A 26,131-nucleotide genomic window follows, 5' to 3' on the forward strand; every position below is an offset into this window, starting at 1 on the left:
CCCAATCGTCGGCCTCCAGCGGAGAGTTAAAAAAGATAGAACGGTCGTTATCCACTACCCGCAGCCTTGCAGGATACGCCATAGAATATGGGATATTGAGATCCCTCAGCCGTCTTTTCACCGCCATAAACGTAGCTCTGCACTTTTGTAGATCAGCCGAGAAATCCGGGAATATGGATATAGCAACGCCATTATACTTAATTCCTTGCAGTCGGCAGGCTTGACGTAGGATCATGTCCCTGTCGTTACAATTAAGCAACCGGGCCAGCATCGGCCTCGGAGGGGCCCCAGGTGGAGGTGGTCTTGCCGGCACTCTGTGCACCCTTTCTACTGCGAAGGCCTGCGAATAAGGTGCATCTGGCAGTATCTCTTTCAACCACTTAGATATGAATTCGCCCGGATCTTGGCCCTCCGATTTCTCAGGCATTCCTATTATCCGGATATTATTCCGGCGCAGCCTATTTTCCAGATCATCATTTTTTTGTTTTAATAACTCTGTCATGGATTCCAGATCCGTAATCGCACGTGGCATGGCCGCCATCCTGTCTTCCACCCCAGACACTCTATCCTCCACATGTGTCACTCGTTCTCTCAAGGCCTGCATATCCTGCCTGATGAGGCCTATATCAATTTTCACCTCCTCCATCTTACCGGTCAGCGAGGTCTTGCATGCCGATATGGCTGCCAGGAGTTTGTTCATCACCTCTGTCGGGGTAGGTTCCGGCTCTGTCTCCTCCACCACCGCTGAGGAAGATTTCGTCCCGCCAGGCGTCTCCCTGCCCTTTGAGCGCTGCTGCAGGGAAGCACGGCCGCCATCTTTGATATCTTCCCGGGCATAGCTCTGTAGCTTTTCCGTGGCCGTTTGACCTCTCGTGGGGCCCATAACTCCACTCTTACCACCCGACTGCTGCCTGGATCTCCGGGACGTAATGATGAAGGTAAGGAACGATCAGGATATTCACAGGATCAATATAGCACGGAACCACAGCGGAGCTCTCAAGTCATGCGCCTGCTCCCGTTGCGCGCCAAGCCACGCCCCCCACACAAACCAATATTTAATTAAATAATTTGCAAAGTTGATTCTTTTTTTTATTTTTATTTTAAATGCAATGAAAAATAGAGGAGGTGTTTGTAGCTTTCAACATATGATGACATGCTTTTGGAAAAACACAAATATATTACTAACCATGATCATCTTCTTAAATGATATATAAACCTGCAAATATACATTTAGTATATAACAGTGTTAGCATTTACTTTCTCTCGCTTTGTTACCTAATTTTACATTTTTGTTGAACCCCATTTAATTGGCCACTTGTTGGTGTAAATGTAATAAATCTCTCCTGATTCAGATAGCAAATTCTGCACACATTTCATTAAAGCAATGCATAGATGATCTCTAGTCAATGTTAGGGTAGTTCAAACAAGACAATAACCATGAGGGGTCTTTAGGTTCTTCTCAAATCCTAAAATTATTATTTATTGTACACAAATTAAATTAGTGCCTACACTTTCTCTTCCATATGTAGACCAGTGTCTCCAGTATGTAGTTTGTTGGGCAACCTGAAAGTAGTACATCCCAGCAGGAAACAATAGGACTACCTTACCCCTGAGCAATGAATTGGGGGTGAAATAATTGTAAAAAGTTTACTAAAAAAAAAAGCATTTAACTGTCATGTGATCATTTCCTTGTCAAGAATGGTCTTTTCCAAAAATCTATTATGAATATTGATAAAGATACACAGATAACATTCACATTCAGGAAGTTTATAAGTCACATGGAGAAAACAACCACATAGTTCAGACTATACTTACTATATCATTCTAAAATGATGCATCCAAACATAGAAAAAAACCCCAGCTTGTTGCCAGATGTTCTTTAACCCCTTAATGACCACTAATACGCTTTTTTTTTACATTTTTTATAATAGTTGTAATTCCGAGTCTTTATTCCACCGGGCTGTAAAATCACCGCTGCACAGTTGATTGTGAAGTCCTGGGTCAGGTGCCTGACTTTTAGAGAGATCAAACATATCCAAAGCCCCCCATTTACCCGAGCTGTATCCAAAAGACTCCTTTTGGTCTCTATCAGGCTGTTATATGCTGGGATAGCTTTTTTCCAACTGTATGGAATAGAGCACTTTGCTGCGCTATTCTATGCAGAGGCTTCCTGCAAAAAGACAATTAGTATACATTTTTGTTTTTTTAACATGGAAGCTTATTGGCGACGGATGCCACTGTAGGTGCTATTTTTGCTCCTTTTTCTCCTGTATTCTGGCGGAAACATCTTCTGTTTTCCAGATCGGACCTTGGCAGCAGCTTACATTGACTAACTCATTTAAAACCCCTGCACACATCAGAGTTGTGCCTGACCTAGCACAACTTGTATACGTGAGCATATACCTCAGCCTCCTTACTCTTGTTGTCAGTTTTTTCTACAATACAGTTCTCCTGTAATTGGGACTACTATGACTGCTCCCGTTATAAGGGAGATAAGCAATGTAAAAAAAATATTAAATAATCAAATCACTCAAAGGTCTCTTCTGACCTTCATAAAAAATTAAAGTGAAGTAAAAAAAAATAAAAATCATAATAAATAACGGAGAAATAAATGAAATCACCTGCCAATCGTATAACGACGCAGTGACCCTCACTTAGGGCATGTCATATCAAAATATCCGTTGCACAATGCAAAATTAGTTTAATCGTTCCAAAAAAATAAAAATGTTTATATTTTTATTTTCTATACTTTTTTCTTTTACTCACAGTAAGGCCTCATGCACACATCCTTCACTGTTTATACGGCTGTAAAAAACGGATCCGAGTGTCCTTTTTGAGTCCGCATAAGTTTCTTTTCTACGTATTTTGCGTCGGTATTGCATCTGTATTTTGCAGACAGCAAAAAAAAAACAGGGAAAATCGACCCGCTCTGACGTTGCCTGGCAACCGATCCGCAAAAAAAACATACTGTACATTAGGGGTTCACAATGCATCGAAATATCAACACTATTTGGATGACATGCACCCTCAAACGATACATGCCGCACAGATTAGTATTGTAACTCATGATTGTAGTTAGAGTGAGGCTGCGGCTGTGTAATACAGCCATTGCCCCGCTCCTGACAACGAGTGTGCGCGGGCGGTCTGCATGAGGTGATGTGGGTGGCGCTGCAAAGCACCCCCATGTTCTCATTAGTGCAGCGGCGGACGCATCACCTCATGCTGACCGCGCGCGCACACTTGTTAGGAGCGGGGCAATGGCTGTATTACACAGCCGCAGCCCTGCTTTAATGGCGGAGATCAGAGAAATTTCTTATCTCTGCCGCTATTGGCTTGAATACTGCTATCAAAGCTGACTGCAGCAATCAAGGGGAAAATCCGAAGGGGCCATGCTCCTTGGATCGTGTCACAGGGAATCCCTGTGATGCGATCGAGGGACATACCATATATGGGCAGACAGCCCAGGGTCCATTGAAGGATATTTCCTGTTGTTAGAGCATATTTAGGTATGTCCGAAAAACTGCCTGTGTATTATCAGTAAACAGGCTAATGTACTGGCAAAAAAAAAGTAACTAAATAGGTACACATTTTTTACAATAAACATTAAAATAAGTCTCAATACATAAAATATACACACATTTGGCATCGTTGCACAACAAATTAAATCATCATTTATAATATGTACGCTGTAAAAATTTTTAAGCGAGAACTGCTTTCTTTCACTTATTAATGTGAGGCACGAGGTATAAATTTCAAACCTCCATGTGCCCCACGTTAATAGTAATTAACCCCATCGTGTATCTTACACATTAACCCAATGTTGTGCATTATGACTGTGAGAATCATGATGGGGTTAATTACTATTAATGTGAGGCACATGGAGGTTCAAAATTCATTACACCTCGTTCCCCACATCAGAAAATGGAAGAACTTATTCTTAATTATTGTTGGCAAAGTATCATTTTGGTATCGAGAATCACAATACTACACAAGGTATCAGTATCGAAGTCCAAATTTGGTATCGTGACATCGGTCGGTATTTTTGACACATCGATAGGCTAGAATGGGCGAGACAAATTCGCCAAAACAAATAGGAATAGGACATCTTCTATAATTTGTGTAATATACACACGGATCCATGTGTGCATGGTCGCTTAGAAATGAATGGGTCAATGTGCTATCCGTTAAAATAATGTATAGCGCACAGTGTGTTCATGAGCCCTAAAAGGGTCAATGTTTCTAAAACAAAAACGGCAACTGCTAATTAGTAAAGAAAAATACAAAAAATTAAACCCCTATTTGGCACGAAAAAAACATAAAAATCTCTAGAATAACCTAAAAAATAAACGTGTTAGCTGTTTGAGTACATGTAAAAAATCTGAAAAATTGTTCTGGTCATTAAAGCCAATAGAGTGTGGATATTGTGGGGTTAAACAAATGTGTTGGTGGGATTGTGGGATTTTAGCAGTTTATAAAATGGGGTATACTTTTGTCTAGATATGCAGAAGATTACAGGATTGCCTTGCAGCAGTCTTACACATGGATAAACAAACAAGATGTAGCAGATGAAAATGGATTTTTTGCAAGACCAAAAAACCGGAGAAGCATACGTCAGAAAGCTCTCGTTTACACACTGAACTTCTGGTGCTTGAACCCAGCGGTGGTAAATAATACTCCATTTATGATGCTTTCATATTTATGCGTTTTTCTTAGTACTGGTGCATTCGAGAACAATGCTACAGAATGTGGGAAGATTTACTAAGCAAAATGCACCACAATTCTAGGTACATGTAGTGTGACAAATTTATTATGTGTTTTAGACACATTCCTACCTCGAAATTTCCGTAAGAGAAGTTGGAAACGGCAAAGAAATGATTAAAGATGGGTACCATTTTCATCACCATTATTGGTGTAAGGCAGCCATGACTTGGCATAAGAAAAAGAACCGTGTCTCACATGCCTATGGGATCGCACAAATGTATTATTGCACAGTGCAATTTTGTTAAATTTGGAAATTTGCAATCATATCTGCTGCAGCCGCTATTAGGCTCTGTTCACACATTGTCCGTATGTAGTCACATGATGAGCATGGGCTGACATGCAGTATTTTATAATAATCTTGGGTGGAATGATGTAATATTCATTCATTGATTTTATACACCGTTTAAATATTTATTAAATATTAGGTCATTTTTTTTTTACTATTTCAGCTAGGTTTTTTATGGCATAAATGTAATGTGGCTTATCAGGAGGTCAGGGATAATGCTGACAAGCAACTGTCTTGTATTTCAGCCCTATTGAAATGAATGATGGACCTGTTCATAAACTCCTTTTATTGGGGTCGTCTTTCTGCCCTCATTGGAAGGCTGCATAACTTTTTTACTTGGGTAAAATTTTTGTTGCCGATTTTATGTGTTTAATTTTGAACTATGTCAGATATGTGTGACTTTTTCTCTGTAGTGATTAGTTTTATCATTTTACATTGATTTTAATATCTTATCGCAGGCATTTTCTGAACTGAGTGGCAATGCTCGCTCTATTGTCCTAACTTCAGGCACTTTGTCTCCAATGGGATCATTCTCCTCTGAACTAGGGGTTAAGTTTTCTATCCAGCTAGAGGCCAATCATGTTATCCAGAAATCCCAGGTGAGCTATTCCTTTTCTATAATGCATTTGTAAGTATTCTGCTGTATAAATAGCAATATTTCTGCATATTCCTACATTGTGAAATGTGACACAGGGCTGAGACACAGGCACTTGAGTGTTGATACAAGACGATCGTCACAGGGAACACTCATTGAGCCCAAAAGCAACTATCTGGTGTGGCACTAAGTTTAGATGTGATGTCGGGGCTGAATTTCTTTATTCAGCCATGATGTCCTTTTTTCACTAGAATTGAGCTGGATGTTTAGCTGCTACTGCAATCCCAGGGGTAGTCCTGTCATACCCTTGAAAGGGTATACAAAGTAGTATTTCGGTGCAAGAGGCGGCTTCTCCCAGGGTAGGAAAAATTACAGTGAGATACAGTTCAGATGGAATAAAAAAAAAAATAATTGCTCAGTGTACACACTTTTATGAATAAACCTATAGAAGAAGGGTCATTACTAATGTACTGTTGTACCAACCAAAATATGTCATCACCAACCAAACGATACACAGACTGAGTCAAGTTTATGTTGTAAATATATCATCTTTATCGGGGAAAAAAAAGTGAGTAAAAAACATCACTTACATCGTGCCCAAGGGCACGCGATCACCACTCTGTTCTGTATGCACCTTTGTTACTATCCTTTAGCCTTGGATTACTAGGGATACTGTTTAACCTGTTCATATACAGTATAACATTGCATAGTCCCCAAAATGTCACTGCTTGTACGAAGTAACTGTATGGCTATACTGCATATATTGCTAAACCGAGTAGGCGATTGCTTTTTTGTAAGTGACGTTTTTTTATCCACTTTTCATGGATTTTTTTTTTATTTTCCCAATAAAAATAATATATTTACAACATGAACTTTGACTTAGGGCTCATTCAGACGAGCGTAAAAACACGCACAGCACACTGACCCATTGGTTTCAATGGGGCCATTCACACATGCAGGAGTTTTCACGCAGCGAGTGTCCATTGCGTAAAATTAACTGCATGTCCTATATTGGTGCGTTTTTTCACACACCTATGCACCCATTGAAGTCAATGGGTGCGTGAAAATCACTGTGTGCTGTGCGTGATTTGCGCACCAATTCCATTGAAAAATAAAAAAAGATTTGTCTTGCGAGTGCGTGAAAAACACATGCTACTCGCAAAACACAGATGCAATAATGCCACGCACATGGACCAGATTTATGCATGTATTTCACGCCCGTGAATCTGATACGCTTGTGTGAATGTAGCCTTAGTCTGTGATACGGTTCTCATAGGTGATAAACTTTTTAGAAATGAAAAATTACTCTAAAGATTCCTGCCTCACCGGATCAGTAATAATTGGGCAGAGTGCTCATAGACCACCATGGAATCAAATATTAACCCCTCTATTACCTTAGACTAAGTCTTAATTAGTCTGAAAAGTTTTTTTTCCTTATTCTCTGTTTTACATTTAGAAAAATATGGTAATTTTTTTTAACATTTAAAGGGGTATTCACAACTTAGACATTTATGACCTGATAGATGCAGGTTCCATCTCTGACGCCCTGTTACACCTAGTGATTTGGCCACCGAACACAAATTCCAGACGAGGACTAGTGGAGAGGGGACAGTGTATTCTGTTATATGGGAGATATGGAAACTGACGAGCAGAACTTGCCTGGCCTCCTCTCCACTGGATCCCGTCTGAAATCAGCGGCCACCACACCAGGCGAAGTGGGGGATGCGTGACCCCCATTCACAATATAGGTGCGGATCCCAGAGCTGGCATGGAGAGTCACCATTAATCTGTTTTTGAATTATTGAATGTTTGTGCAGTCCTTGCACCTGGCCAGTTTGGAATGACGTGGATCACTCGCATTTAGTGTTTTTGCAATAGATATGCGACGTATTTGTTCCTGTGACCCTAGACCTAAACAAAGGTGCAATGAGCTGTTGTGTGCTTGTATTACAGGTATGGGTCGGAACAGTTGGTGCTGGTCCAAAAGGCCGTAAACTCTGTGCAACATTTCAGCATACAGAGACTTTTGATTTTCAGGATGAGATTGGTGCCCTTTTACTATCAGTGTGCCAGACAGTGAGCCACGGCGTCCTTTGTTTCCTGCCTTCCTATAAGGTAAATAAACATTTTAGGGCTGGCAGTCAGCTCTCATTTTCAAGAGATTTTACTTCCATGTCTATACACAATGCAACGTCTGCCTTTATAGCGATACCAGCACCTATCTCATGAAATTAAATATCCCGCTGATTTATGTCGGTCTTTCCATCCACCTGTTTTACGGGAGTACTTCAGTGTGTGCCATTATGTGCCAGCAGCAGGTAGGTGCTATAAGAAATACAGAAAAATCCATTACTGGAAGCTTTATCATGAGAAAGAGATACACAGAGACACGAAATAAAATTTAAGATCGTTTATATTAAAACTAATTCTTAAGAGAATTGTGTAAACCTACGCTTCATTATTTTTTTTAAAACAAAAGACGAAAAAACAAAACTTTTTCTCAAGCTTATTCCGCATGCAAAGTTGTATAAGGGTGATCACGCATGTTATATAAGATGTGTAAATCCAGATTAGTTTTTGATCATATGTTGCTATTTTCCCATCTATGGCAAGGCTTGATTAACTGTACGTTGACATTTGGCACATATGAGACTGTTGTATTTGCAGTGTAATTTTTTTTATATATTTTTTTTTTTTTTTGTGTGGTATTGTTGCACCATTCTTGATCCTTTTGTAACTGTTGTACATGAAAATCTTGTAAGGGTTGTAGCCTTGCTGATCTTAGAATCTGGACACTTAGCGCCCGTGATTCTACAACATTCAAATGGTACAATCACATGGCTTATGTTGGAGCCATCTAATTTGCCAAAGGGATGTGTGTCCCTAATACATTTCTCATATATAGATTTTAATGGGTAAATTGTAAAAGCTCATGTATTCTCATGCAGTTCCCTAGTGTAGCCACCAGAGGACATCGCAGACCACACAATTGTTACTTTCTTAAATTGCTCTTGTGAGTCTAACCAGAAGAATAATTATAACTGATGTTAAAGAGCATTCCATGCGTTAGTTTTTATGTATTTTCATCCCTACTATAATCCTGGTTTTTTTTACTTGATGATAATTAATAAGTATATTCGATTTCAGAATTCGAAATACGGAAAGGATGATCTATTCCAATAATAACCGCTATTAATATTTCATGAGCGCTTCATCCTACCACCATACAGCCGTATTGTATTTGTATCTAGGTTCACACTGCTTTCGGTGTAGTGCAGTGCAGTGTACATTCGACATATAAACCGGGAAAACTCAATTGACCCAACACGTGCCAAAAGAGTATCCTTTTGGTATTCTTCATGGCGTCATGTGTCGGCATATATATCCACAAGGGAGAAAAGAAAACCTGGACCGCACATCCACTTGCTATACTTGATCTATTGCGGCTCAGCAAAATAAAAATGTACGAACATGAGGTTCTTCGTAAACATTTTCATCAAACTGTATAAGCCCACTTCACGGCGACCTCTTTCAGTAGGTCTTTGCCAAGTCTAGTATCCCATGGCAACCAATGCCGCTGCAACACAGCATCTGCAGAGGGATAATAGCCGGCATCCCACCAAAAATAAAAAAGGTATACTTTCTTTTTTTTATAATGGAAGACAATGCTACTGTATGCTTCTTTGTGGGGTTTTCTAATTGCAAAAAAAACACTTAAATGCAGCTTTCATTGTAACCAATAAATTTGTGACCTCCTTCCCTCCCCTAGTTTTGGCGTTAAATGTATGTAAAATAGTTACTCCTAAAATATGATGATATTGATATCCAGTAAGCAGTCTGCAGCCACTTTATTAGGTACACCTGTGACAATGTATCTAGTAAGCAGGTCTATGTATAAGCAGAATGGCGAAGAAATGTGATCTGAGTGTCCTTGACTGTTGGATGGGTATGGTCGGAGTATGGAGGAATACTACTTTACAGTGGGTACTGACTCACTAAAGCTTGACAGCTGGGCCGTGTACCCATCTTCTAATGGCTGCTTTCTGAAGGATAACATACTATGCCACAAATCAAATGTTATCTGAACCTGTCAATGACCTGCACAGCCTCTAGGTCTCCATCTTATAGAGCCTTTTTGGGGTATGTTGAAATGGATGATTTATAGTATACATATGACAAATCTGCAGATATAGGCATGTCAACATGGACCAGAATCTTCAGCGTGTTTGCAGCACCTTGTTCAATGCCGCAACAAAGGGAGTTCTAGCCAGTGGGAAAAAATAAGTGTACCTAGTAAAGTTGGCACTGAAATAATTTATGTAAAGGCTTAGTCCAAATTGGACAACCCCCTCCTCATATTGCAAGCAGGAAGGATTGTGGGTTCTTGCTGCTGAGAGCCACTCGGATCAGCTGTTAATTGTTCGGAAACCGTCTCCACCTCCGCACTGTAGGGAAATCAAATCGTGGCAGGGGATTTATTGAAGTGAATGGACGTTTTGAAGCACGTAGTCCGGCGGTGCTGAGAGACACTGGATGGCGCACTGTGCTTTAACTAATGGGGGTACAAGTAAACTTGTGTGGAATCACAATGCCAGGGGAACCCCTTAGAGTATATGTGAGGTGTGTGCCGCTCTGCTCACCTTAGAACACCTTGTAAGGTTTAGCCCCCGCGAGGCTCATCCGTTTACTGGTACATTGTCATGTTATGTCTTTTCTCTGTGTGACATAGAGTAGCTGGATGCTTTCTTGTAGTCCTTGTGAAATGTTTCACTGATGCGGGACACCAGCACTGGGCTGGCATAAAGCTAAGTGAATGGAAATGGAAGTTAATTTGTGACTACATGTAGTTAAAATACTTTTTATTGTTATATTTTTCAAGCTACTGCTGAGATCTACATCTGACCTGGGATGCTGGGAAACACTGCCCTGTAGTCTGCCAATGCTGAGAGACACACTGGATTGGGCCCTGCTTTAATTCATTGGGGAAAGTTGTCGTATCACTGGCATTTTCTGAAATCAACAAGAAGGTTGGGGTGAAGGTAAAAAGGCGAGGGAGTTGAGAAGGGATAGGATTGGAGGGGAATTTCACATGGGAGGGGGTACTTCAGGGGTTGATTATTGGTGGTAGACGTACTTTGGAAATCCATTTGTACGATGATTTGGCAGTAAAGTTTTTTTAAGCAGATGCGGATCATCGTGTCTCGTGAGAGACGACATAAAGAAATCCATTGCAGATGATGGAGGGAGCAAATAAGAAGGTGGTGACTGAATCGGGCACAGTACGGGATTATGAGAGAGGGAGTTAACCGAGGAACCAATCTGTAAAGCCTGTAAAGGAAAGTTGAGTTATAAGGACTTGGATAAAGTAGGTTGTTTCTGGATAAACTTCCCTATGCTTATTTTATAGCGGGGGAAAAAGTGTCTGGTCCGCCATAAACAGAAGAGATGGATTTCCCATTAAGTGTTAAAATCATTAACTTTTTTATTTAATAAATGAATGCCCCAGTTTACACTATTTTAATACTATTTTGTAATAAGGTTCTCAGCTCTTTGGCTTTGATATAGCAGCGCCGCCAAACTCCAGTTCTGCTACGTGTGTATTATATTCTTAAATATTCACCCTTTCTCACCATTTTCTTTCAGTTTTTTACTAAAAAGTGTTATCCAGGATTAGAAATTACAGCTTTGTTCCAGAAATAGCGCCACTCCTGTCTGAGTTGTGTCTAATATTGCAGCTCAGCTCCATTGACGTAAAAGGGCTAAGCTGTAATGCCACAGGTGTGGTTTAAAAAAAGCAGCCATATTTTTCTCATCCTGGAAAACCTTAATGCTGTTTGCATAAATTAATGATTTCATTTTGCCTGTATATCTTCGTAATAATAGACTAGAAAGAGTTTCTACCACGGATATTTTATTAATTATTACATGCGGGTAGACCCCCAATAGAGAATCAAAAATAGGAATAGCGATGTAATCATTTAAAAATTTAGCTTTTATTCCGTACACTTCAACCCCTTGTCGCATTATCACGTACATGTAGGTGATGAACGTTAAAGGGACGTATGGAGCACGCTCCCGGGCTGAGCGCGCTCCATACTCAGGGTGTCAGCTGTGTAATACAGCTGACACCCGGGACTAACGGCTAGGAACAGCGATCACGCTGTTCCTGGCCGTTTAACCCCTCAAATGCTGTGGTCAATCGTGACCGCAGCATCGGAGGCATTGAAAAGAGGAGGGTGGACCCCTCCGACAGCTCATCGGGACCCCCCGCGACGAGATCGCAGGGTGCCGATGGTTGTCATGGCTGAACAGGGCCCTAATGAAGGCCCCTAGGACTGCCTTCACTTTGCCTCTTTTCAGCCCTGCCTGTATATTGTCATTTTTACAGGCTTCTGTTCAGCCCTGATGGCTTTTTTTTTTGCGGGAGGAGTTGTAGTTTCTAAAAAAAAATTGACAATATACTGCAATACATTAGTATTGCAGTGTATTGTACCAGCGATCTAAGGATCGCTGTTTCAAGTCCCCTAGGGAGACTAATAAAATGTGTAAAAAAAAAGTTTAATGAAGTTATTAGTAGTGAAAAAAAAAAAGTTCAAAAAACGCCCCTTTTCCCATTTTTCCTCTAAAGTAATGTGAAAAATAAACAAAATTGGTATTGCTGTGTCCGTAAAAGTCTGAACTATTACAATAAACCATTATTTAACGGTGAACGAGTGAATACAAAGTGATCAAAAAGTTGTATGTACCAATAAAAGCTACAGCTCGTCCAGCAAAATATAAAAAATAAGCCCTCACACCACTCAATCTCCGAAAAAATAAAAAAGTTATGGCTCTCAGAATGTGGTGAAACCCAAAAAAATTTTTTTAACAATTTTTTTTATTTTTTTTAACCAGTAGTAAAATATAGAGAAACCTATGTTAATTTTTATCACCGTAATCGTATTGAGCCACAGAATAAAGTTGTCGTTTTTACTGCACGGTGAAAGTTGTAAAAACTAAAACAAAACAAAAAACAATGGAGGAAATGCAGTTTTTTTCAATTTTAGCCCGCAAAGAATTTTGTCTTGGTTTCCCAGTGCATTATATGGTACATTAGAAACTAGAACTCCTCCTGCAAAAAATAAGCCCTCACACCACTCCATTGAAGGAAAAATTGAAAAGTTATGGCTCTTGGAAGGCGGGGAGTGAAAAATTTAAATGAAACATAAAAAAATGGCTCAGTCCTTAAGGGGTTAATACCAGCAGTACAGGCGGGTTTTTACTACACACTGGGCATAAAAACTGGGTATTTAGTTAATATTATCTCCAACCTTGCCACTATTTATAAGAGTCAGTATTTCCCAAATTTTTTGTTGTTGGCCCTTTTAAGACACAAGCATGTGTCCCAACGTTGTCTATTGTTTGTACATCGGGGTATACTAGTATATTGCTTTAGCAGTTTCCCTTATTCACTTGGAGCTTATGCAATATACTAATATACCTTTATGTACTGTACTAACCATAAACAAAGTTGGGACATATGCTTTGGTCTTAAAGGGCCATACACCAAGTAATTTTGGAAATATTGACTCTTTTATAAATAGTGGCAAGGAGGAAGATAATAAATATTGGTAAAATATATATTAGGGATACCCAGCCTTTACATCGAGTGGGTAGTAAATACCCGCCTATCCGGCTGGTGATATGTAAATTTCAAACGGCAACATAGAAATTTATTTTAAAATGTACCAAATAAAAGCAACATTATAAATGATTACATACGTTATTATTACTACCCTATCTCTCTAGAATTGTATTATATCTTTGTAATAATAGAATGGTTTCATGTTTAGTAGACAAGAAACAAGTTTATCTATGAATGATTCAAAAATGAGCCCATTTAGATAATGAAATATACGTTGAACACTCCTATAGTGAAGTTGAAAATGGAGACTATTACTTTAAATGAAAAAAAAAATCACCTTATTTTCTCTCTATTCACTAAGAAAACATCATATATTTCTGTTCATGACTATAGGAATGAGTTTTCAGATATTAATTTTTGCAGCCCTGCATCTAAAATCTAATCCTCTGAGCTGTATTTTTACATGTAACCCTGTAAAGACTAAGCGCAGACTTTAATAACATTTTAGAGGCCTCTGGTATGATAAAGATATTCATCAAGCTTTGCACCTGTTATTATTCTAGCGAACTCTGAGCAAGTATTCCATTTTATTAACAAATAATATCTCCAATTTATTTTGGCGTACTACCAGCTTGCTCTGCCATATCCTTTCTGCAATTAGCAATAGCATGGGTGCAGACGTATGCTGTTTTTAGTGACGCACAAAATCGCCATACCATGATATTACGTGTAGGTGCTGCATATAAAGACTTTCCAGGTCTTGGTTGGAAAACAAATGTCCAATTCTATCACTTCTTTCTTTTTCTATATGTGGCTTTTTTTTGCAGTTGTGGTAAAAGCCCAAAAATTCATGCCTGGTATATTGAGCGTGCATTTTTTTTTAATGTTAACAATATAATCTTATTCTGCACTTGTGATAAGCTTTTAATGAAAGGGGTTGTCTCATGGGAGAAGATCCTTCTACAGTAGTGCTTGACAGTTTGTAAATGCTTCAGAATTTTCTATATTTCTGCCGAATTTTTTTGACCTAAAACGACATCAGAGTTTTTCGTTTTTTAAGTCCTAAAGTCAGATTATTATTTTTTTAGGTCCTAAAAGTAGATAAAGAGAACCAAATCAAACAACTGAATCAAAAATGTTAGACTTGGTCAATTATTTATTGAGGAAAATTATCTAATATCACATACTAGAGCTATGGGGGATTTTACACTGTCGGGTGCATATATGAGGGCAGTTATGGGGGCATTATACTGCGTGGAAGTTAGTTATTGGGGCATTATACTATGTAGAGGCAGCTATGGGGGCATTATACTGTGCGGAGGGCACTAATGGGGGCATTATACTGGGTGGAGGGCAGTTATGGGGGGCATTATACTGTGGATGACCGTTATGGGCGGCATTATACTGTGGAGACAGTTATGGGGGGGCATTATACTGTGTGGAGGACAGTTATGGGGGCATTATTATGTGTGGGGACAGCTATGGGGCATTATACTGTGGGGGCAATATACTGTATGGGGGCAGTGTCAAGGGGTATATTATAAACAGTAGTATACAGCAGGCTCAGGAAATAAATCTTAATTCAATGGGGTAGCATGCAAATAGGGGGCGTGGCATACAAAAGGGGTGTGGTCTAAATAATCGTGCAATAATCGTAATCGAGCTTACATGTTCAATTAATTGTGATTTTGATTTAGGTCATAATTGCCCGGCTCTAGGCTCTCGCTCAAAGAGGGGGTCCAAGCAAGGGACTTGCTTATATATGCTCTAATAATGGCCATATAGATAGGGGTTGTCCTGATTAAACTGTCATTTTAGGCTAGTATATTCATATGGCTAAAGTCTACTTGGCATATCTCACACATTTACTGTTTCGCAGTTCTCTGCACAGCACCTGGCTAGCAGCCACGGCCCCTTTTGTTCTGGGGATCTGTACCAGAGGTTGGACCCCCACCAATCATAAAGTAATGGCATAGCCTAGCAAAATTGCCGTACTCTCTATTTGTGGGGAAACTTAGAATAAATAAACTAGTTAAAAAAACAACAGAACTTTATGTTGCTTATCTGTCGAGAAATGCTGGGCCAGAACATGCCCCCTAGTAGGGATTGTAAGTGATAAATAAATTCCTGCAACGGCTTTGGACTTCTGCATGGATGCGCTAGGACCTCAAAACTTTTTCCCAAATGGGTTCATTCATAAAACACAAGATCCTTTTTCTTTTTATTTATTTTTTATATTGTAAAAACAGATTTGTGTCTTAAAGGACATAAAAAAAAACTCTGATAAGGTTGTGTAAACAAGACTGTTGGGAGTATTAGTCCTTGTTGCTTCAGATAAATATGTTCTAAAGCAAGTTAATACTATGTTTCATTTTGTTTGTAAACTGGCTAATTTATTTTTCTTGCCATTTTTGTACAATTACACTGTAGAATAAAATCCTCTTCCGTGGATACGTAAATGAGATTGTGTTGGCCTTCTTTGTTAATATAATTTTTTTTTTTTTACATTTAATTAAGCTACATATAGAACGTAAGCTGACAGATCATCTCACACAAAAATTAAACATCCTACGTTAACTTTTTAAAGGTGTTGTTTGAGGAAAGTTTATATAATGAAATATATCCCAGTAGGATTTCTCTACTGGATATTATAGCCTGTAATGAGAACTTAATTCCAAAATGTTGTATGTTCATCTAGTGGTAGTTCTAGATCAACTGGAGATATTTCAGAAATTAGAACATACTATAGGGTATAAATGCAAGATATAATTCAAGGGCTTGTACCAGAATCAAGAATTATCACCTATCCAGCGAATAGGTGATCATATTTTCTTCGCTGGGACCCTCACTGAACGTTAGCGCTTTAGATTGGAATGTGGGCGAATTCACGACTACCGATTCATTCAAACTCCTCCTCACTGCGGGGGGGAGGATGGAGGAGTTTGGGACCCCTGTTCCTGCGATCGGTAGGACCCCCTGGGATCAAACAATTATCACCTATCCATCTATTTACCCTGCCTTGGAGGTAATCCTCAGTATCTAAGAAATTTAGACCTTTTTCTTTCTCAATTTCTTTTGCTCTGTTTCGCAATTGTAGAGTCAACTTTATCTTCAAGGGTTCTGAATTCCTCCAATGGTAAGACTGAGTTAAAGGCTATGTACACCTTTGTTAGCTAATCTGACATGCAGGATCCAGCTATTATCGATCACATCGAAGTTCATAACTTAGATGTGATCGATAACAGGTGGATACTGTATTTCAGAAACACACATGACCCGCTGTCACTGAAGCCATCACTCCTGCTGACCTGACGGATTTGAGTTTCAGCGCAAGATACAGCTTCTTTGTATCCAGAATACATAGAAGCTGTATATCAAAAAGTAAAAATATTTTTTTTTAATAAAAAACAATCACAAAGTTACATAAAAGAGGCTCTGTCACCAGTTTCATACTTCCCTATCTCCTACCTAATCTAGTAATTGCTGTGTTGTAGATAACTACTGTGTTTTTAAAAAAAAAAGTTTATTAGTGACAAATTTATGAGCATTTTAATATTTATTATGCTAACTTTTTGTAAAAACCCAACTGGGCTTTTTTTTTTACTTTAACCAAGTGGGCGTTGTAAAGAAAAGTGTATGACGTTGTCCAATCATCTTCATACACTTCTCACCATTCATGTCCAGTTTTAGTCACAGCACAGAGTGATCTCGCGAGTTGGGCTTTTACAAAAAATTTGCATAAATGTTAAAATGCTCATAAATTTGTCACTTATAAAAGTTTTTCTTTTAAAAAAAACACAGTAGTTATCTACAACACAGCGCCTATTAGATTAGGTAGGAGATAAGGAAGTATGGAACTGGTGACCGAGCCTCTTTAACCCCTTCCCCCTGCTTGCATTCTGGGCCCTAATGATCAAGCCATTTTTTACGTTTTTCCATCGTCACATTCGAAGAGCTATAACTTTTTTATTTTTGCGTCAACATATCTGTATAAGGTCTTGTTTTTTACGGGACAAGTTGTAATTTTTAATAGCAACATTTTGGGGTACATATAATTTATTCATTAACTTTTATTAACTTTTTTTGGGGGAGTTATAAGAAAACCTGAAATTTCGCCACTCTTTTTTTTTGCGTCCTAAATCTACGTTGTTTACCGTGTGGTATAAATAACACAATAACTTTGTTCAGCGGGTTGTTACGTTGCAAAGATACCAAATTTGTATAGTTGTATGTTTTACTACTTACACAGTAAAAACACTTTTTTTTTTTTTTTTCAAAATTGTTTTGTTTTTGTGTCTCAATATTTGAAGAGCCATAACTTTGTTCCGCCGATGCAGGGCTTTTTTTTTGCGGGATGACTTGTAGTTTTTATTGCTACCATTTTAGAGTAGATGTGACTTTTTGATCACTTTTTATCACATTTTTAACAGAAAACAGCAATTTTTCCATTGTTTTTTATTTTATTTTTTACGGCGTTCATCTTGCGGGTTAAATAATGTAACAGCTTTATAGTCTGGGTCGTTACAGACGCGGTGATACCAAATATGTGTAACTTTTTTTCTTGTGTTTTTTTAATAGTAAAGGATTTTGTAAGGGGAAAAAGTGGGTTTTTAATTTTTTAAATTATTTTTTCACATTTTTTAAATTAACTTTATTCAACTTTTTTTTAAACTTTTTTACTAGTCCCACTAGGGGACTTCATTATGCGATTATCCGATCGCATTTATAATACACTGCAATACTTCTGTATTGCAGTGTATTATGCCTGTCCGTGTAAAACGGACAGGCATCTGTTAGGACATGCCTCGGGCATGATCTAGCAGGCATTCGCTACAGGCGAACCTGGGGGCCTTTATTAGGCCCCCGGCTGCCATCGGAGACACAGACACTCGGCGATCTTATCGCCGAGTGTCAGTGGGATGAGAGGGAGCTCCCTCCCTCCCTCTCTCCAAAACCACTCAGATGCGGTGCACGCTATTGCGCACCGCATCTGAGGGGTTAAACGGGTGAGATCGATACTAATATCGATCTCACACGTTCGAGCAGGGACGCCCCCAGCCCACAGCTACCTCTGGCAGCTAAGAGCAGGGAGATTTCACAGCTCCCTGCTCTGTTTAATGTATTCTGACGCAGCGCTGTGAAACGGCTATTGCATCAGAATAAAGCCCACTAATGACCGCCGTGAAAAGGCTTATTGGCGGTCATTAAGGTGTTAAACACTATAATTCATTGTTTTAGTAAAAAAAAAACAAGACATTATTGTCTTCAAAGGTTTACATATCCTTTAAGTCCAGATTACAGCCTCCAAATATACCAGTTAGGGTCCTCTTACACGGCCCGACGTGGGCCGTGTAAACGAGTGATGATCAACGAGACAGCTCGTTGATAGGAGAAAACGAGCACCGTTCACAAGGAGCTATGTTGGGGACGAGCGATCGTTACTACGAGCGCTCGTCCTTATACATTTCTATCATGTCGGCAGCACATCTCCCTATTTACACAGGGAGATGTGATGACGATAACGATAATATGTAATGCTGCATAAACGCTACAATCAGCCGATGAACGAGCGTTTGCGCGTTCATCGGCTGATCGTTGCCCGGTTTACACAGGGCGATTATCGGGAACGAGTGTTCACATAAGCGCTCGTTTGCCTGATAATTGTCCTGTGTAAAAGGTCCTTTAGTCAGAGCCTTTCATTTGGCTGAATGTCTTTTTAATTATTAGGTTCTTTCTTGACTTTGCACCATATGGATCATCTGCTTGTTTTACCTTTCTCCTAATAATAAACTAATGTGTAAGTGACAGCTTTGTCATTCCCTATGTTCCAGAGTATATTTATAAACGGGTAAAACAGCAACAACTTGGGAAGTTTTAATTAATTGTGCTAAGTTGCTGTAAGCTTTCTGGTGTTTTCATTGTTTGGTACCTGGTACGTTTGTGCTATTTAACGAGTATTGTCATTATTTGTATTGTATAAGGGGTGCTAGACATGTAAATTCTGCAGCTGGGCCACTAACCACTGCTCAAGTTCACTCTCGTCTGATTTTCGCATATCAGGTTTCCTTGTTGGTTGGAGGACATTGTAGGGTTTTCCTGTGGAGCAATGGATACATTTTAAGGTTCTTTTAACAACTGGTGAACATTACTTGGTCTCTTGCCAAAGTACACTTTGAAGTTGCTGACTCTTCATTCTCTGCAGCTTTTGAAGAATTCTTTGTGGCATTTTCCTCCTGTTTTCTTTCCTAATTTTACAACTATATACGGTACTTGTTTAGTAAATCTGCTTTTTTTCTTATAATCATTTTAAGGCCCCATGCACACGAACTTGCTTTTGCGGCCGCAATTCCCCCGAAAATCCACGGGAGAATTGCGGCCCCATTCATTCCTATGGTCCGTGCATGGCCCAGGAGCCTGGACCGCAGAAAGAACGGGCAAGTCTTATTACGGCTGTGTTCTGCGGTACAGGCTCATTGAAAATAATGGCCGCTAACTCCGTGGCCAGCCGACCCGGAAATCACGGACGTGCACATGGCTACGGTAGTGTGCATGAGGCCTAAACTGTGTGTATCTAAATAGAAGAGATACAAAAGTTTTGGCTTTTAGTAACCAACCGTTTGGGGTTTTTAAGGGCTAAGGGTGTTCCCACCAGAGGCACTCAGGCCCCTTGCATGTTCTTCACCGTTTATTGGCAGCTGCAGTTGCTATTTTGCAGCAATGACCAAATAATGCATGCGGAGACTTACTCATGCGGTGTCTTAAGCTGGCACGTACATATTTCATTAAAGGATTGCTTGAGATTACAAAACAGGTTTGGTTTCCTTCCCGAAGCATCACTTCTTTGTCCAGGGGTTGTGTCTGGTATTGCAGATCAGCCCAATTCATTTGAATGTGGTTGAATGCAAATACCAGTATTAACCCATGGACAAGAGAGGCGCTATTACAAGAATAACAAGCAGACCCTATTTTTAAATCTCCGACATCTGCAAAGGGGTTGTCCAGTTTTTATTAATTTTTTTACTTATTTGTAGAATAGGAAATCATCCGGTTTTCTATCATACGCGTATAAGAAATTCTGCTCACATACATTTCTTATAGTGCATGAGGCTCCTGTCACAGTGGAATGGAATATCTCACAGATTAGTCCTGTGTAATGCATCCATGTGACCCCTAGCATTCAGCTAGCAACAGGGTTGTATGAAATACAAGTGTTGGGGCCACAGAGAAGACACATGCATGGGCTAAGTGCATAGAGAAAAGGACTAATGGTGGACTAATGATAAATAACTACTTCACTGTGCCTGTATTTACTGTCCCTAGATCCTTAGTCCATTCTGTTATCCTATGGATGCATTTCTATGGACTAATCTGTGGGCTTTACTATTCGTTTGTTTTTAGTCAAAGGCAGTTAATTACACTGGTATAAGAAAGGTATGTGGGCAGAATTTTAAATACATGTGTATTATAAATACATATTATATAAATGTATATTAGAAATCGGTATAATTTCCTATTCTATAAATAAATTAAGAACCCATGCCCGATTCTTTGTTTCTCCAGAAGATAAGCACTGCTAAAAGTTTCTGGCAGCAATTCTCTATTGAAATAAACATGCTTGATGGCCGGATCTGATAGTGCTGGGTTAAGCCCCATGCACACGACCGTAAAACATCTCCGTAATTGCGGCCGTAATACGGTCCGCAATTACGGACCCGCCCGTTTCTATTGGCCGCGGACACTTTCCTGTATCGCTACGGATAGGTGTCCATGCCGTAGAACTGTGCTGGAAATTATGGAGCGTGTCCTGCTTTTCGTTTTTTACGGCCCGTGCTCCCATAATTTGTATGGGAGCACAGCCCGAAAATGTGGCCCGCGACCGTGCTCACAATCACGGCTGTGTACATGAGGCCTTATTGGGTAGTCGGGGGTGATAGCTGTGATGGTTATCTCATGTTTATTGCTTGCTTTACAGTTTTACTGTAAGACTTCACCAGCAATATTATGACAGGTCAGCTGCAATGCTGTGTAGTGCATAACAAGAGGTTGTCTGTAGCTCTTCTAAAAAGGTTTGCAACTTATTATTTATTCCAAGGATTTGAATTTAAAGATGATTTTTCAGTAGTTTAGTAATGCCCTATGTCTTAGCTAATCTAATAGGCGCAGTCACACATATAATGCTAGTGAAAATTGTGTCCCAAAACATTTATTATTTTAAAAGTTATGAGCTTTTTTCTAAATATGTAATTGAGCCTTTATTAGACAACTGGGAGGTAACCGCAGCGATTCTCCTGAGGTGGAGCTACCTCACAGCCTCTGACGCTGTCCTATCAGCATGAAGCTGCTTCACACAGTGTGAGAGACTGAGGCTGGAGGGAAGGGGAATCACTTCACATAGCCATATCTCCGGCTGTGGACCACATAGAACAGTGGTTCTGGTGGCATATGAAAGATGAGATGCCACCAGGATCGCAGTTCCAGCTGTGAATAAACCGGAGGTATCAGCAGTTGAAAACGCAGTCGGGAATGGAAGCTGTATACTATATCATCTGTTGCTGGGCTGGGAAGAGGAGAACTCTATGAAGCTGATTGGACAGCGTCATACAGAAAACATTACACCGCCCAGAGTGAAAAGAAAGAGTCACCTCCCATTTGGCAAGAATAGCGAAATTAGCATATTTAGAAAATTCTCATAACTTTGCAAATAATAAACTTTAAAAAAAAAACACTGTAGACTAGTTTGGAGATAGAGCCTTAATAAAGTAGTGACAGAGCCAATTTAACCAAATTTTTAAAATACTAAATGTTTGCAAATCTGACGGTTATAGCTATATGTGTATTATACACATGTTATTATGTATAAAACTTTTGCCAATATTTATTAAATTCACATGTGGCGACTGAAAATCAATCCGATACCTCTGAATAAGGTTGTTTCTGTAAGAAATGTATAGATTTCTGTATGCCCCATCCAGATGAATGAAGCAGTTGTACTAATTGCTTAAAAAAGCTGCACATGTAGCAGATTTGTTGCGGATTTTCCGTCCAGATTTGCTGGCAGAAAATCCGCCGTAGAAGTCTGTTGCCGGCAAGTGGGGGAAATGTAAAAAAATCTCATCCACATGCTGCTGAACATTTTCCACACACAAATCAAAGCATGCTGCGGATTTTCAAGCGTTTCAATTATTCCAAAGTTGCGATTTTTGCAGTGGAAATGCAGCTATTCCGCAGCAAAAACAAAACGCAACTATTGCCATTTGATGCGGATTTTCACGGCATGCAGAATTGCTCTGCAACAAATGCACAACCATTCCGCAGCGTAAATTGACATGCTGCGGATTTCAAGTAAAATGTGTTAAATCTAATGCACTTTGTGCTACTGTAGTACGCTCCGCTAGTGTAATAGACGATCTGTGTATGGGGCCTTATAGAGGATTTGCTCCTAGATTGAAGCCACAAATACGGATACAAATCTGTATGTTTATTCTAGGCCCCAGACTTTTGTTGGGAAAGCACCTGTCCAATATCAATTAAAATATTGAATACTTTGTCAGCGAATGACATGGCGTAATAATATAATGCAACAAACCTGATAATCTAATATTGGATGGACAAACTGGTGCCTGTTAAATGTGTATGTATCAGAGATATGACGTCTGGCATGAATTATAGTGAATTCCTTATTTTTCTAGTGTACACAGAACAAGTAAAATGTTGCAAAGTATTAAGTACTTTTATAAGTAATAAAGTGTAGGTTTTCTAGAGAATGAAATTCTGCTGTGAGGCCATTGCCCTGAAGTGATGATTCTGTAATAGGGCACAGTGCCCTTTCTCCAGCTCCAGGCGAACCTTTCGTGGGTATTATGTTCCCTTGTAAGTACGATCTCACTGATAAATGCTTTGTCCCAATGTGTTGTTATGCATTTTGAATGAATTATTGATATCCCTGTAAGATGTGTATCACCAATAGTCGCCCGAGGACTTGTCCGGCTTTCTCATATTACCGACATAAAAATGTGATCCTCTCCACACTGTCTTTAACACAGAGCTATGTTTACAGCTGGAATAAGAACACCGAGTTGTTCATTTACTCTGGAAACTTCGTGTTTTAAAAGCTCTTATTTTCTTACCAGCTTTTCTATTTCATTACTATTTTTAGTGCCCAGTGCATATTTTAAGGGAATGTAGTTATGAACTGTAAAGGTAATCTGACGTATAGGCTGGTTAACTGCTTCCCATCACAGCACAGACTATTCATGTCCTAATAGACTGCGCCATTTTCTATAAGGACTTAACGAAGGCTTCGTTCACATCTGTGCTAGGGTACCGTTCCGACGTTCCGGACCCTGACTGACCCAAACGGAAACCGAAGATTACAATGGTGACTGATTCGGGGCCAATGGTTTCCGTTTGTCTGCGTTGTGCAGGGGTTCTGTCGTTTTCCATACAGTACGATGATTGGTCAATGTATATGGACCCAAACGAGTGCCGATCGGCGAGTTATATCGTTAATCTACGCTCCTTTACCTGCAGAAATCCGACGGTCTAAAAAGAACCTTTAATCTTTACCTTGTGACTTCCAATTGTTTTCTCAATGAACTGGACAAAAAAGTGATATTTTTTTTCTCAATATAATAAACGAGCTCATTGTTTTTCTTAATATAATTACCAATGAAATTTACATAACATACCTTTAAAGCGGATATGTCGGTAAATTACGCTATATTAGGGGCACCATATTAGGACCAGTTCACAGAGGTTTTTTTGACGAGGAAACCGCGTCGAAAAACACGCCGAAAATGCCTCCCATTGATTTTAATGGGAGGCGGAGGTGTTTTTTCCCCGCAAGTGGAAAAACCTTCTCGCTGGAAAAAGAAGCGACATGCCCTATCTCCGGGCGCTTACGTCTCTGACCTCCCATTGACATCAATGGGAGGCAGAGAAAGCGTATTTCGCTGCGTTTTTTTCCCGCGAAAACAGACGCCAGGAACGCGGCAAACGGCGTGCAGGCAGATCAAAATCTGCCTCAAAATTCCAGGCGGAATTTTGAGGCAGAATTTTTTGCCTGCAAAAAAACTGTGTGTGAACATACCCTTCTAATGCCAAGTCCACTAAACTTATGGCAAACATCACAAAAAAACATAGTGAAAATTGCTGGTAAGAATGAATACTCTTCCTACTGAAGGGAGTGCTTTTCTTTTCTGAATGATGGCCGCCAATGAATACAAACAAGGGAAAAAGAGAATAGAAAAGGAAGTAAAACGGAATTTTTCATGTAAGGCATGATCTTAAGGTTTAGTCTTCTAAAAGTGAATGTGTCCTGTATGGCAAACCATCTCTCTGCTGCAGAAGTATTCTACATGTGATTTGTGGACACTGTGATAGCAGGTACAGTTTGATATGGAGATATTGGCCCTCAACTTAGACATTCAGACAGCAGTAAGTCTGTGTGAATAGTAACTCAATGGCTTAGCTGTCTAACTATGCATATTTATTGTCCTTCGAGAATATTGGCGGATGTGGTGCACATTATACTGGGAAGGGACTTGGTGCCAATGCTAAGAAGCCGAATGTTGGGCACCTGAATAAACAGGTGTGCAAAATCTGACTAATTGAGTTTGAGTTGCATGAGATGAAGCAAAGGCATATTTACTGCAAGGAGTTTTCATACCATTACATGACAAAATGTAACTTAGAGAATTCAAGTTCATACAATAGTCATGCATTTTAGGTGAGTGAAACCTGTTTAATGCATTGCGGCTGGTAAAACGCGTGGCCATAACGGTATAGGCCCTTTTCCTCTGCTTTTGCATCCCCCAGCATGTTTTATACATGTGCTACTTGTCCACTTAAACACCTTTACTACGGCCGAACAGTCATCCACGTTGCGCTACGACCTGCTCTTTTTTGAAATATACTTATTTTATGTGTGCTTGAAAGCTGAACTTGTGAACCTAACAGCACATAATTTAACCTTGTGTGTAATTTGTGCGCACCACTTATAGTATCATATTCAGCCCTTTCACAGTGCGTAACTTTGTCTGCCAAGGGGTCAACAATGTCCACAAGCCACTGTCCGCTAATGGTCATTACACGGCATATTCAACGTTATGTCTCTCCATATAACTGTGACAGTGTCATTATTCACAGACAATATGCCAGGCAAGAAGAAAAAACAACATTGCTAAATTACCATTCTTACCCTGTATAGCACAAACTCAATAGAAGCCAGTGACATGTTCAGATGTAAGATCATTTTAAAGAAAATGAATGTCAAAAAGTGGAAAAGATTACACAGAAATCTAAGATGCTTTTAAACAAGATTAAGATAAGGACCATTAGGGTTCATGTCGCTGACCTGTCTGCATGAAGATATATCTTGCTTGGCGCCTGCAGCACGGATGATTCATTCAATATGTGTCATATCAAAGTCGAACAGGCCGATATGAAGGGAAATGCTAATGCTTATTTGTTTAGGAGATGCCCCCTCCTGCTGTCTCACTGACCTTTGTTTGCTGGATTGTTACAGAGTGTTATAATTTTTCTGCATCCGCTGTACTGATGTCCTCAAATAAGCAATTGTTCTATTTGTCTGACAATAGCCACATATAACAAGGATCAAGAGTGCTCCACATTGTGCAGGTGTTACTAGCACAGCAAAAGGTTGCGGAGATTTTTATGATCTAACATGTGCATTCAGAAATAAGAGGGTGTATTTATATTTAAAAAAACATTTTTTATTTTTTTTAATATCTCTCCTTATATTTTGGTGCTCCCCTCTATGTGCCCCAGACTTGCCAGGGCTTTAACATCATTATACATCCACTTGTACTGGTTGGATATAGAGGATGTCTGATGGACCTGGCCG

At 39.5% G+C, this 26,131-nt stretch overlaps 1 protein-coding gene across 1 annotated transcript in view; it reads left to right on the top strand.

The window, feature by feature from the left end:
- BRIP1 (BRCA1 interacting DNA helicase 1) overlaps nt 1-26,131 on the top strand; it is a 290,696-nt gene that overhangs the window by 113,435 nt on the left and 151,130 nt on the right. Inside the window, exons 12-14 of the mRNA XM_075852992.1 lie at nt 4,498-4,663; nt 5,506-5,646; nt 7,596-7,757. Of these exons, the coding sequence (XP_075709107.1) occupies nt 4,498-4,663; nt 5,506-5,646; nt 7,596-7,757 (469 nt within the window). The remainder of the gene's footprint in view (nt 1-4,497; nt 4,664-5,505; nt 5,647-7,595; nt 7,758-26,131) is intronic.

The sequence above is a fragment of the Rhinoderma darwinii genome, chromosome 2, assembly GCF_050947455.1.
Source record: "Rhinoderma darwinii isolate aRhiDar2 chromosome 2, aRhiDar2.hap1, whole genome shotgun sequence".
NCBI classification, from domain to species: Eukaryota; Metazoa; Chordata; class Amphibia; order Anura; family Rhinodermatidae; genus Rhinoderma; species Rhinoderma darwinii.